Here is a 14,966-nt window from a genome sequence, read left to right as displayed (position 1 = left end):
GTTAATTAATTTAAATGAGATTACAAATCAAAAACACATTACGTAATGTTGATTTAATTACCATTTTTTATTTACCTAATTAAAACACTCTGAAGGAAAGTTAACAGTCTCAACAATGGCCGGCTGGGTGACTTGGCAGCAGCAGATCTGAGCTGCTGATAAAAGGGGAGGTGAAACAGGGAGCCTGCTATGACCTGTCTGGCTCTGACACCCCAGCTCATCACATGCCACCTTGGTATCAGCCTACATGGTGCTGGGATTGCCCCGACCAGCCCGAGTGTGGGGATGCTCCCACAGCGGCAGAGGCACAGAGTTTCACCCAGTCATGCCAGCCATAGGTGAACGTGTCTGTGGTAGGAGGGTATGGGGGCATGTGGGGTTACATGTTAGCTGGTGGCTTAGTTCTGCTATGTCCCCAGACCAAAGCAAACAGTTTTATACCAAAATGGAAACAGAGCCCGGCTTCTGCTGACTGGGCTGGCAAACTACCAGCAGAAGCACCTCCATGCCTGAGCCTTGAAGGCTTTGTGGAATGACATGCCTGCTAGGTACTAACATCAAGAGATACCTTAGCTCTCTGGGGTGAGCAGTCAGCTCTATTCCTTGCTACCTGTTTCAGGTAGGTGAAGGTTAGACTGCAGAACCTTTTTGAGGTAGAGATCATAGGTCACTGTTATGGCTCTTGGTGCGGCATGTGAGTGCTGATGAAGCCTGTCCACATAGGATCAACACATCCAGCCTTTAGTGTAGCTCCTGCAGTTGCATGGGTCTCCTGAGAGGTTTCTCCCATGCCTACTGGGTGAAAACTAATGAAAGGAGAAAAATTCTTGAGCATTACTTGCCTGAATGGAGTCTGCACTGAGGAACTGGGGCTTTCCTGAGTTGTGAATATACCTTCTGTGAACAGCAACCAGGACTTTTTTCTGTGTCAGCTGGAGAGCCTTGGCACATAGGTTTCTTTGGTATGCTTACTTAAATTTGTGAAACCAGATCTGCAAATGGATGAAATCTAATCGTTTCATAACTGGAGGATGCCACGGAGCCTTTGCATACTGAACAACAACCAATCCTTCCTTGAACGGCCAACAGAATTTGTCAGTGAAGTGTTGTTTCAGAGCTGAAGACACTCCCCGTGACTTGGACCTAAATGTCCAACTTCATTTCTCTACACTGCTCATTTACCACCTTTTATATGAATACTAAACACATTAAAAATTTATAGGACAGAGCTTCGCGTGCTTATCCAATGCAACAGCCAAGCAATCTTGGTGAACACAGAGGAACTCCTGGCAGAATAAGAGTAGCAGAACACCATATTTAAAAGAAGTCACTGCTTCAGTGTTATGGAGGTTTTCAGTGTGGATGTCATGACTGCATATTGCTAACAGAGTATATGCTGTTGGGAAAAGATGTGAGTCTTAGTCCAGCAAATGTCTTTCTCACAGTGAAGCCCTACTTGTATTTTAAGGTGCTGCTTCTCCTTGTATGAACTGTGCTTCATACTATGTATCATCAAAGATATACAATCTTGGAATCATTTATGTTGGAAAAGACCTTTAAAATCATTAAGTCCAACCATGAACCTAACATTGCCAAGTCCTAAAATATGTCCCTAAACACTGTATCTACAGGTCTATGAAATATCTTCAGGCAAGGTGCCTTCATAACTTCCTTGGGCAGCTCATTCCAATGCTTAGCCACCCTTTTGTTGAAGAATTTTTTCTTAATGTCAAATCTATACCACCCTTGATGGAACTTGAGGCTCTTTCCTCTCTTTCTATCACTTGATACTTGGGAGAAGCGACTGACCCCCACCTGGCTACAACCTCCTGTTGGGTAGTTGTAAAGAGCAATCCTCAGACTCCTTTTCTCCAGGCTAAATAACCCCAGCTTCTACAGCCTATCCTCATAAGACCTGTCCTATATCAAGGAAACTGGTGAGGGTGAGAATTTTATCAAATAGCCAACATTTTCAGGGGAAGTATTTCAATGAAATGTAGTAGTCTATGATAATGTGAAAACTAAGTCCCCCTCTAATTAACATATTTATGAAAACAAGTCTGACACTGGCACCCATTCCATTTCCATGTTTATAGCATTTCACCGAGCATTTCAGTGGATATGTAATGCAATAAAAACACTTGGAGCTTATTTACACCATAAATTAACTATTATATCACTAGAGTTGGTGTGAATCATGGTCATAAAATTGTACAGTAATTCAGGATTGTCAGATGGAGTAATACTTGTACAATGAAAGACACAGCTTTTGCAAAATGAAATAGATAAAAGTCTTTGGGAATTTTGTCAATCCAATCAGTTGCTTTGTCAAGATAAAAAAAGTAGGTAGTAGAAGGCAAGTGCATGGTAAAATTAGGACAATAATAATAATTAAAGGTAATGATTTAAAGTGCATAGATGAAATTATTTATTTATTTGGTTTGAGGATTTTTGTTATTCATGTTACTTACTTTGGAGGAGAGGGAAATATTGTACTATTTTTCTGCCATGAATGCTTTCCTACCATGACAAACTACTGAAAGTCTTTGAAATATCGAAAGTTGATTAGGAAAGTCTTTTCCCCAAGGAGACTGGGCTATCTCCACCCCTGAGGGCTTTCATACCTTGACTTTGTAAAGCCTTGAACACCTGAGTTTAATCCTGTGGTTGAGCCTTCTCAGGACAGGGGCTGAGACTACCCACGTCCCTAGCACACTGTGGTAGCCTGTGATCCTTTGATTTTCTGGTATACAACTATTTGTCTTAAGCTTTTTGTATCAGATGGCAAAATAATCCTTAAGGATGACAGTCTGGAAGGTAGTTGTGATTCTTGTTCATGATTGTGACTCTGTCAGCTGTATAGGTATGTGAAGGTTTAAACAGCATCAAAATGATAGTTACATGGTGCCACATCCCTATGGTCCTTTATGCCCCATACCAAAATCATGGACTATAAAAGAGCAAGAATGTATTTACCTGTTGGTGAATGATTAAATTATTATCTGTCAACTGAGATGAACTGAGTACTAAGGCTATCTCATAGCCTGTGGCAAATAGAAAAGAGAAATATGTTCATTGAAACCACTGAGGAAGTTTATTTGATTAGTGTGATACCTGGGGACAGTTTACTTTTATTTCTCTGAAACATGGCTCAACAAACTATTTTTTCTTTTTACAGATTCTGACACTATTTGCTTTCAAGGCATTCGATGTTATGCTATTACAGAGAACCTTAAAAGCAAAAACTCATGTACAATATGGGGCATAAGGAAGGCATAGCATAGCTTAGTTTTTAAGGAGAGTATCTTCTCTTATCAGCTGAAAAGTGGAAGATTAGACTACTGGGGTGAGGAACACTGAAAATCACTCAGGAATCTGGTGAACAGCAATGTAACTTTCTTGGCTTTGCTGGAGTGGGTGTCCTTCCTTCAAAGGAAAGGTAGTGTAAATGGAGAGAAGGTCTTGTCCCTCCCCAGATGGCAAATCATTGGCTTTTTTTTTCCGCTCTGCCTTATAAAGCCAGGACTGATGTCTCATGGCAGCACCTTTCCTAGTGCACTACTGGGGAAATGGATGCTTATTTTCTTGCTTCCACCAGGCCTCAGCAGTCATTTTTGCTTAACTCTGGCTGCACTGAGAGTTGTCTGCACTCACAGATGCTCATTCGGATTGACACCTGGAAAAGAAAACATGTGAAAACAAGCATAAAATGTATCAGCTTCTTTACTCATCCTTTTGTACAGTCTCCTAGAAGCAAGAGTAATTTGAGACAGAGTTTGAATTTCTTGGTGATCGCCCTGCTAATTCATAATAAATTGTACTTAAAATGTACAGGGCTACATGACCAGGTAAGAGTAAATTCTGGCTTGAACCTATTTCATATAAACTGTTCATCCATGGGGCAACAGCTTATCAAGGCATCAGTCTCTGGTTGTTGGATTGGTGAGCACCAAGAACAGCAGAGCAGAAGATATGCTTATTGTAGTTGTGAGGTGGATTTTGTGGAAATGGTATGTGGCTGAGCTTTTGCTCTGTAGTAAGAACAACAGCAACAAAACTGAGGAAACTTACAGTCAGGAGCTACTTAAATGAAAATGTTGAAAAGTTCAGTTTCGTTACATAAACATTGTGGGTTTTACTTGCTTCTTGTTGTGCATCTTTTCTTACAACTTCTAGCTTAGGAAGTGGTTTGGGTTTCTGTGGGGGTTTTGGGATGTGTTTTTTATTGTTGTTGTTTAATTTTCATGGAGTTATTTGCTGGGCCAATTGAATGTAAAGTGAGCTAGACAGAAAATGAGTCTGGCTTATGTCTTTCTCCATCACTCTGGAAGAAAGGGTTCATGTTCATTAATGATATTGTACAGATGAGGACAAAGAAAGATTTAAAGTTTCTTAATATATTTTTTTCTTCCTTAGTTTCTTTGGCTTTCCAAAAATACCTCTTAGTCCCACTTTTATAAGAACATTGCTCCAATATCTCTGTTCATTCAGTGTTCTGCTTATAAATTAAGTTATTCATATAATTTAATCCTATAATGATCACGGTTCTCATGTCCTTTGCAAAGCTATTTGCATCCAATCAAAACAGAAGAGTGCTTTATAATTACTGACACTGGTTAGAGAACTGGATCATCACAGGCCATCTCAGGGCTGTGTCTTTCATCTTCAGGATCAGAGGCTTCTCTGTGTTTAAGTGCAGAGTTAACGTAGGTTGGTGCTCTCATACTGAATAAAATTCTTTGCTTTTTCAACTGCGCTAAGTGAAGGATTGGAGAATTTGCTTCTCATATTCATCTGCAGTAATTTTCTTTCACAAAATCATTGAGACCGCACTGGTGAATTGTTAGTAACATCTACTGCTCAAAACACATTCTGAGAATCAATCTGTAAAAATCATGATCAATGAGTAGTTAACATAAACCAAAGCTAAGTCTGACTGTAAAATTATAATAAACAGCCAACTGCTTATCCCTATAACTGGAAAATTCTTTGCTAAGTTTCTTATTATAATATTAAAACAAATTGTTTAAACTATCATCAGTCTTTAAATCCTGGATCCAGAAAGTAGGAGTAAAGGCAAATTGCTGTATAAGAGCTAAAAATATCACTTTCCTTTGTCCTTCTTTATAATGAATTTTAACAGGAGAAAACTTCAAATGTTATTTTCTAGTAGCCCTCATTCAGTTCTCTGTGATTTGGAATCTCTGTGATTCCAAAGCTATGCTGTTCAAGCTTTATTGGGTGCATCCACTACCAAACTGACACTTCTTGTAGCTACACGTCTATAGTAGTTTTACACTCAGAACATTGCTGTGCAAAGTAATTCTCTCTGATAATGTGAATTTAAGTGTGTATGGTTTGCAGAAGCAGAGAATGCCTATTAGAAGAAGATTACAGTTCACCCTCTGCAGGGTGAACCTTCCCATTGCAACACAGCAAGAAGGATAGAAAAGTCCATATGCAGAGAAACATATTTTTAGCATTTCTTGTAGCTGATTAAGTTTACAAATTGACTTGGTATTTTAAAGGGTTGTGCTCTATCTTATCATGAGAAGAAACAGACATACTGGATGGCTACGTACTGTGCTGTACAATTGCACTCCTAAGAGTACCCCAAGTGCGCAAACCAAGTGCGGAATCTGACCCACAGACTTGCCCTTCATGCTTCCTGCCCAAGATCGAAGAAGACAGATGAAATTTCATGTGAAATTTGCTATTCAATGTATATTTTATTGTGTGCAAGAGACACATATGAGTCAAGCCATGTTTATTAAGCTACATAACAGGTGGCACAGATTTCAAGGAACCTCTTATAGCAGGCAGAGGGAATCTCTCCTTCTAGGTTAAGGGCTACATTGGCTTTAAGAAGAAGCGATAGGAATTGAAGGACAAGTATTTGTTAATATGTACTTTTCTTCTTTTCTATCTTTTTTATTCTTTAATTTGGGCATCATATACAGCAGTGCGTTAAACAACTCTACTTCTGTCTGGAGTCCATTTGGTGGGAGCAATTTCTGTGGTGCTTTGATGTAATCTTTTGATAGTCCTGTGCTCATATGCTACTAATAGCTCTGCCACATTTAAAAAAATTAATATTTTTTTATTCAGTTTGTAAAACTAGATACCTATATATGGAAAAAATGGCGATGCTTCATTTGGTTTCTTACTGCTTTGCATATTTTGTTTGTCATGCCTTTGTTAAGAATTTCTTGCAGTGGAGCAATTCTTGTTATATTATTGAATACAGTGAGACGAAGATGGTTTTGAAAGCAATTGATTTCATGAATATAGATATCACTTATCATTTAGTGTATTAACATGAAATTGCATCCTCCTCTTGATTCATTCGGTGCGTACATTATGAAAAAAACAGTCTTTGGGGTCTACAGGGTTTGAGTCTTATTAGTGTTTATGTTACATAATTTAATTTCACAACAGCAGTTCTCACAGGCTAGGAACACAAAGCCTATATTGTATTTAAACATACTGTCATGTCCTCGGTGCAGTCATAAATCTGTGGAAACAGCATAGGCCTCGATGCTTTAAGGAAAGGCTAAAGAAACAGGACTTATCACTGTAAGTGCCACTAGTTGCGTGATCCATTACATCTTTCTGGTCATTGCCCGAGAATAAGCTACCTCTCCTTTGCTGATTATGCAATATTATATTTAGGGGATGGAGGGAAAGGGAATGAAAAGGTACTCTTGTAAATGTGTTTACAACTTGAGTATTTACCTCAATGACTCTCTTGTCCTTATTCAGTGATCTATGAGTTCCTCTTATTAGGATCATTGCATCTTTCACAATGTTTCTGTTTCGCATAAAACAGGTTATATATAGTGTGTTTGTTCAATAATGCTTCACATAGAAAGTCAGGGAAATGACCTTTACAGAATAAAGTAAAGTATTAGTTGAATAATGAAGGAGAGCATTAAAAGATTTTGAGATACTTGCAAAACAAATTATTAAAACATTTCTTTAATTTCTTTATAGATTCTGGACAACCAGGAAGTCCAAGCCACAATGATCCTGCCAAGAATCCACCAGGTAAATATAAGTTCCAGAACATGTGCATCTAAGATTGTTTGAGAACAAAGATACTATTGTTAATAGCTAAAGAGAGCATAATCGGTCAGCAACCTATTTTGCACTGGTAAGTATTTATCATCAAGACAAGCTGTAATTATTTTAGTTCCTTTAAACTGGCAATGCCTCAATTGCAGTTTCATCAACATTCATTTAATCTAAGGAATTTTTCTTTAATTTCATGGTATTTAGAATTTTCCAAGCGGGGATGGGCAGAGGAGTAAGGAGACAAGATCCTAAATAACTTTAATTTTATAAAAGTCTTTAAATGATACAATTTTTCTTATATCTCAATAAAATGCAATTTACCTACTTCTAAAGTCTGTGATATGAGCTATAAGGTTTTTTACTTTTTACATGTGCTTTATAGAATGCAAATATGTTAATTTAAAAATATTTTTTGAATCAGCTCAGAGCAGTTTTTGAACATGTTAATGGGTCACAGTAGTTGACAGCTGGAATTTCTTTGAGAGAGATGTCTTAGTAAATGGTCCTTTCAATTATTCCAACATAAAAATTAAAGAGAAAATCAAACTCAGACTTGGTCATTCCAGTCTGTTTAGACAAAAGTTTCATTGTATTTTCATGAAATTATCCTTCTTGTCAATTGGGTTGTGCTAGTAAATCTTGTAAATCTTTACCATGTTATGAATTTTATCAGGGTAAGACACGTGACAGATGCACTATCACTTCTTAATGAGAAAGAAGTGACTCCTGCCACCACCATCATGCTACATCATCTGATTTTAGCTCTCAGAAGATGTGTGTATCTGAAATAAACCGCAACTAACTGAGTTTGCTGTTTTTCTAAATGCCAAATGAACTATAGTCTGACCAGGAAGTAATTGTGTGATGCTGGGCTGTTGCATATGCAGGGATATTTTCTGGTTTTATTTAAACATTATGGAAAGCAACCTTCCTTGTGGCTATACAGTTTTATACTATACATACAATCAAAGTATACTCTACTTGTGAAATATATCATGCATGTTGCATGTGAATACCCAAAAGTGAGAGAACTATCATAGATCATTATACAAAAAGCCATGTTCCTGTAATATAAACCCCAGATACATACACTTGAAGATTGCAGATATATTTTAAAGAGGGCAAAACAAGTCAAATAAAACAATTACAAGCTCTTTTTCAATTTTTTTTTTCTTCAAGAAATGATGTAGGCTTGATATCACTTTTGCTTGGAGAGTTGGATGCTGTTTCTTTCCAAACTGTGTGCGATGTTAAGAGTAGACTTTTATTTCTCTGTTTAATACATGCCATAAATTATGTAGAACAGTGGTTTAAAGACCCAATGCAGCAAATTTATACCTAAAACAAGTCTGAAAAATTTCCTCATGGATAATTACAGTTTTTTGAAACTCGGAGCATTTAGCTGTAGAGCATTTAATTTTGTTTTAGAGTATCTCTGTTTGTGAGTGCAAGAAAAGCCAAATGCATTACCCTACCCCTTGTCATTTTGAAGGATCTTTTGTAGCTGCTGCATTTGGGAAGCTGAAGGCAGGGTTTGGAAACCTTTAATATATTTTAAAATTCTGTTTTTAAAGTACCATTTAACATTTGGACAGGGAAGGTAGAACTATGTATTTTACTAGTGAAGATCACATCCTGTAGTGAGTCTTGTCTCTCCACTCCTCAGTTTTAAGTCTGGTGAGGAGTAATCTTGCTGCCAGCAACAGAGGCCTGGGGAGGGCAGCAGACAAGCTGTATAGGCTTTCTCAGCAGACTTGGGGGTCAATACCTAATGTTTGACAAACTTTAGTGTCTCAGAAGACAGAGGGACATAGAAAGCAGAGAAATATGTTGCTGATTGCATCATGAAACTTCCTGCTTAAAAATACGAGCATGACACTTTGTCATGATTTGGACTCACTGCTGCCAGTATTATTCCTTTATCTGCTACCAAAGGGGGACAGAAAATGAAAGCTGTGCCTTGCTATCCTTGAAACCCTTTATTTAAGCAGAGACAGAGGCATAACTGAATGTCATCTCCCAGAGCATACAGGACCTTCTAGCCTTGTTCATCTTGCCTATGTGATACCACCTTGGAGTTAAATTGGCAAGGTTTAGTTGAGGTGTTTAGTGTTGAGATTTTTGGGACAGCAGAACATAGGACTTCTAGGCTGTGCAGGAGAATGAGGGGGTATTGCACTCCATTCAACTGGTCTAGGAAAAGGGCTACTGTCCTGTTCTTTCTTACTAAACTTCATGTGATTCTTATTATTAGAGCTAGACAATCACTCTTGTCAGAACCCCAGAGGATATCCACTCTGAAGTTTATTTTCAGTCCCCGGCCAGGAGCATGTGGACAGGTAGTGCCGTGAGGGTTTGTTTTTCTGTCATATTTTGTTGTAGTGCCTGTGTGGCATGGAACCAGGGTGCTGGCAAGGGATATGTGCTATTAGCTTTCAGATGCCACCACCTTCAAAAAGATATTGCCACGGAAGAGGATGTCGGAAACTGAATGGTAGTTGGCAAAGCTGCTGGTGTTAAAAGTGGGTTTTTTCTAGGTTTGACTAGACTGTTGCGTTCTTTAGGGTGTCTGGTAATTTGCTGTCCTAACCACGGAGAGAGGGTAATGTCACTTGCCAAACAAAAGAACATTAAGGGCACTTAATTGATAACCCAATACAGTATTAAGATGGTGTAGCTTGTGTTGAAAGTGGTGTGTAGCTTTTGTAGCTAAATCCAGGAGTATACTCCCCTTAGTTTTATTTTTCAATAGCTTTTATCTGATGTATTTTTAAAGAATGAATCTTGTTTTTCTAAGAGGTGAGTTGTAAAGATTGTCTCTCTGCAGGGATTATTAAGTAAATTCCAGACAGATAAATGAGCTGACTTGAACTGAGAAGGGAGAAGAATCTGAACACTACCGTTGTTGCATTGGCCATTAAGTTCCTGAACCTAAAAGTTTGTATTATGCTATCACAGTTCTAACTATTAAAAGTTTACGTGATCTAAAAGAGAGAATAAACATGTCCATGGATCCACTGATGGTAACTGAACAGATGGAGGGACACCTGGATTAATAACTTTTAAAACCGAAAATACTTATAGCTTTGCAAACTATCAATAAAAGCAAACAACAACAAAAACCCAAAAGCAACCCAAGTACTTTAGGCCTGCCTTGTTTCTTAACATTCTACTGGGCATCTGCTCAGACCCGCTGCTGAAGCCCTCTGTTTGATTATGGAAACTTAGAGTGGCAGTTTCCGTGTAATGCTACATTATTATTTACTCCTGCAAGTCTCATAGGTTTTGTGTGTAGCTTAAGAAAAATCTAAAAAAAGAGCCTTCTCATACGTGTCTTGAAATACCTGCAGTGGTGTGGCAGGATATGTCCTGAAGACAGAATATGTGATCTTTCAGTAAGTTCACCTGTTTGGCATAAGAAAGTTATGACAATGAGTAAAAATAGAAAAATATCTAGAACTACAAGTAAGCTAATGATATTGACACCTTCCATAACAATTCGGTCTCCAGACATACAGTTCTTACTGACTAGTTCTTCTAGCTGAGGATTTTCTGAGTTTTGTTTTACTTCATCATTCTTTTCCTTACTGCCTGCTGGCCACAACTGTTTGACATTAATAAGATTCTTATTGTTTGCCATTGGTTTGAGGTTGCTGCTTGGCAGACTTGATTTATTCATTATACATCAATGTTAACATGCCTGTATCCAGTTGTTACCTTGTTGCTCAAATCTTTGAACAGCATTTTTAAGAGTAAGAAATAACAATACTGATAGAGTAAAATGCTATCTTGATAGGGAAATAAAGAGACTCAATTAAAGAAGGTGTTGCCAAAAAGCTTGCAACCAGACGTGTTTTGTACAGGTGCCTTCAAGATTTTGGAGCTATTCTTGTCCAACATTGGGGAATACAAAAAAAAGTGCAAAGGAAATGTAGCCATCCTGACACAGACAGCTATGAGCCTTGCTGATGAGGGAAGAAGAGCATGTTTAGATTTTTCCTTTCATCCCAGCAGTTGAGTTGAGAGGTTATTAAGTTATTAGGTTATATGTTTCCTTTGCTAATTTTTTTGGTTGGTTGGTTGGGTTTTTTCTCCTGATAGAACTTATTCCACTTCAGGTGGTTTAAGGAATATTTGCATATGAATTTTGCAGACTCTATAAGATCAGTCAGGGCTGAATGAGAAATGCAAAGGACTTAGGTTTGAGCCTATGTGCTGATGAATATTAAATTATTTATATGGGGTGACACACTTTTAGACAAAGAGATTGAGAAGCTGTCTCTTTGACTCTTTGCCTTTCATTCCCTCTCACTGCTTCCCTTCTTTCCTCCATAGTAGCCCATGATACATTGTCAGGGAATTTGCCACGAGATAAAATCCTTAATCTAAGTGAAACACAGGTAGGTGAATTCCCAGCCCCAGCCTCACTGCTCTGAAATTGGGTTTACCCTTTTATTTTCACCAGAAATTTTGTTCTTGGAACCACTTCCAAAGAAGACCTGAGTGAAATAATCATCTCTGAAGATTAGTTTAGTTTTATTTTTTAGTTAAAGAGAGTGTTGCCAAAAAGCTTGCCATAAACCTCACGTATCTCTCAGTATGCAAATCTGTCTTGCAGCTGTAGAGCCCCAAAGGGTTTTTTTGCTGTTTCATATAGGATAGCAGCCATAGGGAGAACATTCTTTTTGGATCATGCCTTAAGAATTTTGCAATAAATTTATCTATATATGACTGTTTCAGGTAGAAATATTTTAGTTTTAAGTTTTAGAATGCATAGTTTCAGAAATAACCTCTGTAGAGTAGTGTAGTCTCAACCTTTGCACTCTTGGAAATGCAGTAAGCAAATGTCGTAGGTTTTGAATGACTCAGACTGCAGATGGTTTCGTTATTTTACTGTATTGCGAGTTACCCTCTTGTGGATGGGGAGTTAGCCCCGTAATTAATAGGAATAGAAGAGATATGGCCTCATCATTGTAAGCAGCTTTTCTTAAGCAATGATGCCATAGTAGCAGTTTGGGGATTCAGATAGAATTGTATTTAAACAAACACATATTCAACACTGTTTTTCAACATGGGAGTGGAGATTCTGAAACACTTGCTGTTTCCCATATACCTTCAGCCGTGCCATCTCAGATAGTGATCTTCATATACAACAGGGTTGGATTTGGTCAGGGCTTGATTTTCTGTGAAGTTCTCCCTTTCCCTTATGAATTAATAATGCCAGCGGTTGAGAGGTGGTACTCCTCCTCATCAGCTTCCCAACACTGAGCCAGATCGGACATTCTGGGGGGAGAGCCCAGCTGTGCTATTTTGGCAATCATAAACCTCTACAGGTTGTACAGCCCCTTTTTCCAAAAGGGAGAGTTTTTGGCCTTGCACAATGGTTTAAAATTTGATGAGGGTGATTACTACTGTCTACTGGCTTAGGATTACTTTTGAATTCTTGTTTGCATTGACTGTTCTTTATGAACTTACTGTATGAATAAGTGATGCTGTGGTAATTCTTATGCTGTGTTCACTTAAGATGCAGTGGTGTTCAATGTTGGCTGCAATGGATTTTACTTCAAAGTGTGCACAGAGCAAGAATTTACTGAAAAATCTTATGTTATCAGTTAGAATTCCTGAAACCTGCTTTGGCATCAGAAAATTCCTTTTTGGTACCTGGTAATACCATAGCTGTTAGGAAGCAGTCCCCCCAACCTCTTCTTAAATTTTGACTGTAGTTTCTGTATAACCTGAGACCTTCTGGAGTGGAAGGCAAGTCTGCATTTGTGTTAGTTACCCTTTCTGTTTCTTGCTAGATTTCAGGGCAACTCACTTCTTGAATTCTAGTACATGGATTCCAGAGTCCATTAGAGCTGGTGTTTACTTCTTCAAATTACTGCAACAATGAAGGATATTGTAGTTCCGGCTATAATCTTGAGGGTATTGAAAATCTCAATTTGTTTCTGAAAATGGCATATTTAGATTTTTTGTTTCTCATCATGCTAAAAGGTTCAATGGAGTCAGGGCATCTTTTTTCAGCATGTTTGTTTCCTGTCCCGGTTAAAACATTATTGCAACTTTCAGGAAAAACAAACCAAAATAAACTGTGGATATGTCACATGGCTGGAGATGGTTGCACGATAATCAATATAGTCTTATTCTCTGGACAGACCTTAGTTCAAGTGTTTCAAATGACATAATCACATAATCTTCTTTGTCACTCCTTGGCTAATACTAGCCACCCATAACTGCCTTTAAGTACTCTGGTTTGGTGGCAACCTGTCTCCCGTACCTTTTTTCAGATACTGGTTTCAAAAAGCAAGCAGTAAGAAAGCAAACTGCATGTCTGCTGACTATATTTTGACTTACAAAGAACAGTTTGAGACTAATTTTTCACTATCAGTTTGGACTGTAAACAGCTGTTCAAAATTGTAACAGCATCCAGAACATTACATTGCATAACTTGAAGTTTACATACAGCTCTCTGCAATACACCAGGCTGAAGCTTCCAGCCTTTCTTCTCATAGTAGCTCCTGATGTTGTACGTATCTTACTGCTAGTATAATTCTACTGCACAGCAGAGTTATACTAGCAGTAAGACAGATGCAACATCATTCTACTATACAGTAGAATTATAGTATTATAGTAGTATTACTCTACAGTATCTACTACTGTGTAATTGCTCTTTTTAAGGATCCATAAATAAAAGTGCACTAATACAAATTTGTTCCAGCACTGTTTGGATCCGTACCCCTGTTTTGTAGGCTACTCAAAACCAAGGCAGTATCAGTGAAAAAACTAGATGTAAAATGATACCAGGAAATAGTTTTATGGTTCGGCCCTAGTCAATATGCAACAGAACGTAAACAGGCATTCTATTCATAAAAGTACAATTGAATTAGAAGACATAAAAAGGCTGGTTAAAGATTTGTAAAGCTAAACGTCACTAGTAAGCTTTTAAGTAATGTGAGAACAAGCCCGTTAGAGTAATTGTTAGTGCAAACTGAATTTATCTTTCAGTAGGCTTATACAATTTTATTTTTCTCCCTCAGTTTAAGTCTCTGCATGTTTAAAATGGTTAAAAGCTATATTCATAACTCATCTCCTGAAGGCATAGTATAAGGCATAGTACAGGAATAGAGTAGAAGGACTAGGACAGAATGACTTCTATAGCAGTTGGAGGCATTACTGAAGGTTTCTCCCATTACCATTGCATATGGGAGCTTGATCAGAACTGCTTCTTGGCCTAACTTCTTTACCTTTCATACTTGATGGCACTGGCCTGGCCATTGTGAAATTGTTTGGAAAATATATTTTTTAGAAATGAGTTTTCTGTAAAAAAGGTAAGCAGAGAAAAGAGATTTTATACTCACCCAGTACAAAAGCTAGAAGGAAATACAGAAAACAATCTACTGTTATATATGAGTTTTGGAAGTTACCGAGTCTTTATGCAGACTTACACTATGGTGGTTTTGTCAGAAATGTTCTTTTTGTAAAAATCAGATTTTTAAAAATAATGTCAATTAGTAAAATGCATGCATGCATTTCAGGCAGTGCCATCTCTCAGGCAAGATGAATTTTAGTAAATGACAATACTCAATGCTTTCATTAGGTTTGAATGACAGAGACAGCAAAGTGTTATCATGATCATCATGATGTATTCTATGAGGAATACAACAATGGACTATTATCAAATGCGTTAATGTCTCTACTGAACAGATCATAAACACACAACAAGAATGCTAATTTAAGGCTTTTTAACATGTTCATGCAAACAGTGCATTAGGGAATGCTTAATCAAAAAAAATGGTAAGACCTATACTATATGAAGTATCACCACATATTTTTGTCTTGCCTGCAGTGTAGTAATGAGAATATGAATGTTAACTCTAATTCAGTAGGATGAT

The 14,966-nt window shown here is 37.7% G+C and overlaps 1 protein-coding gene across 7 annotated transcripts in view; it reads left to right on the top strand.

The window, feature by feature from the left end:
* The window catches only part of NFIB (nuclear factor I B), a 167,179-nt gene that overhangs the window by 89,380 nt on the left and 62,833 nt on the right, over positions 1-14,966 (top strand). For all 7 annotated transcript variants that reach the window (XM_027635252.1, XM_027635251.1, XM_027635257.1 and 4 more), the window contains exon 3: positions 6,994-7,047. In XM_027635252.1, the coding sequence (XP_027491053.1) occupies positions 6,994-7,047 (54 nt within the window). The remainder of the gene's footprint in view (positions 1-6,993; positions 7,048-14,966) is intronic.

This window comes from Corapipo altera, unplaced genomic scaffold (assembly GCF_003945725.1).
Source record: "Corapipo altera isolate COAL_440 unplaced genomic scaffold, ASM394572v1 61411, whole genome shotgun sequence".
NCBI classification, from domain to species: Eukaryota; Metazoa; Chordata; class Aves; order Passeriformes; family Pipridae; genus Corapipo; species Corapipo altera.
This window is presented reverse-complemented; position numbering and strand designations above follow the sequence as displayed.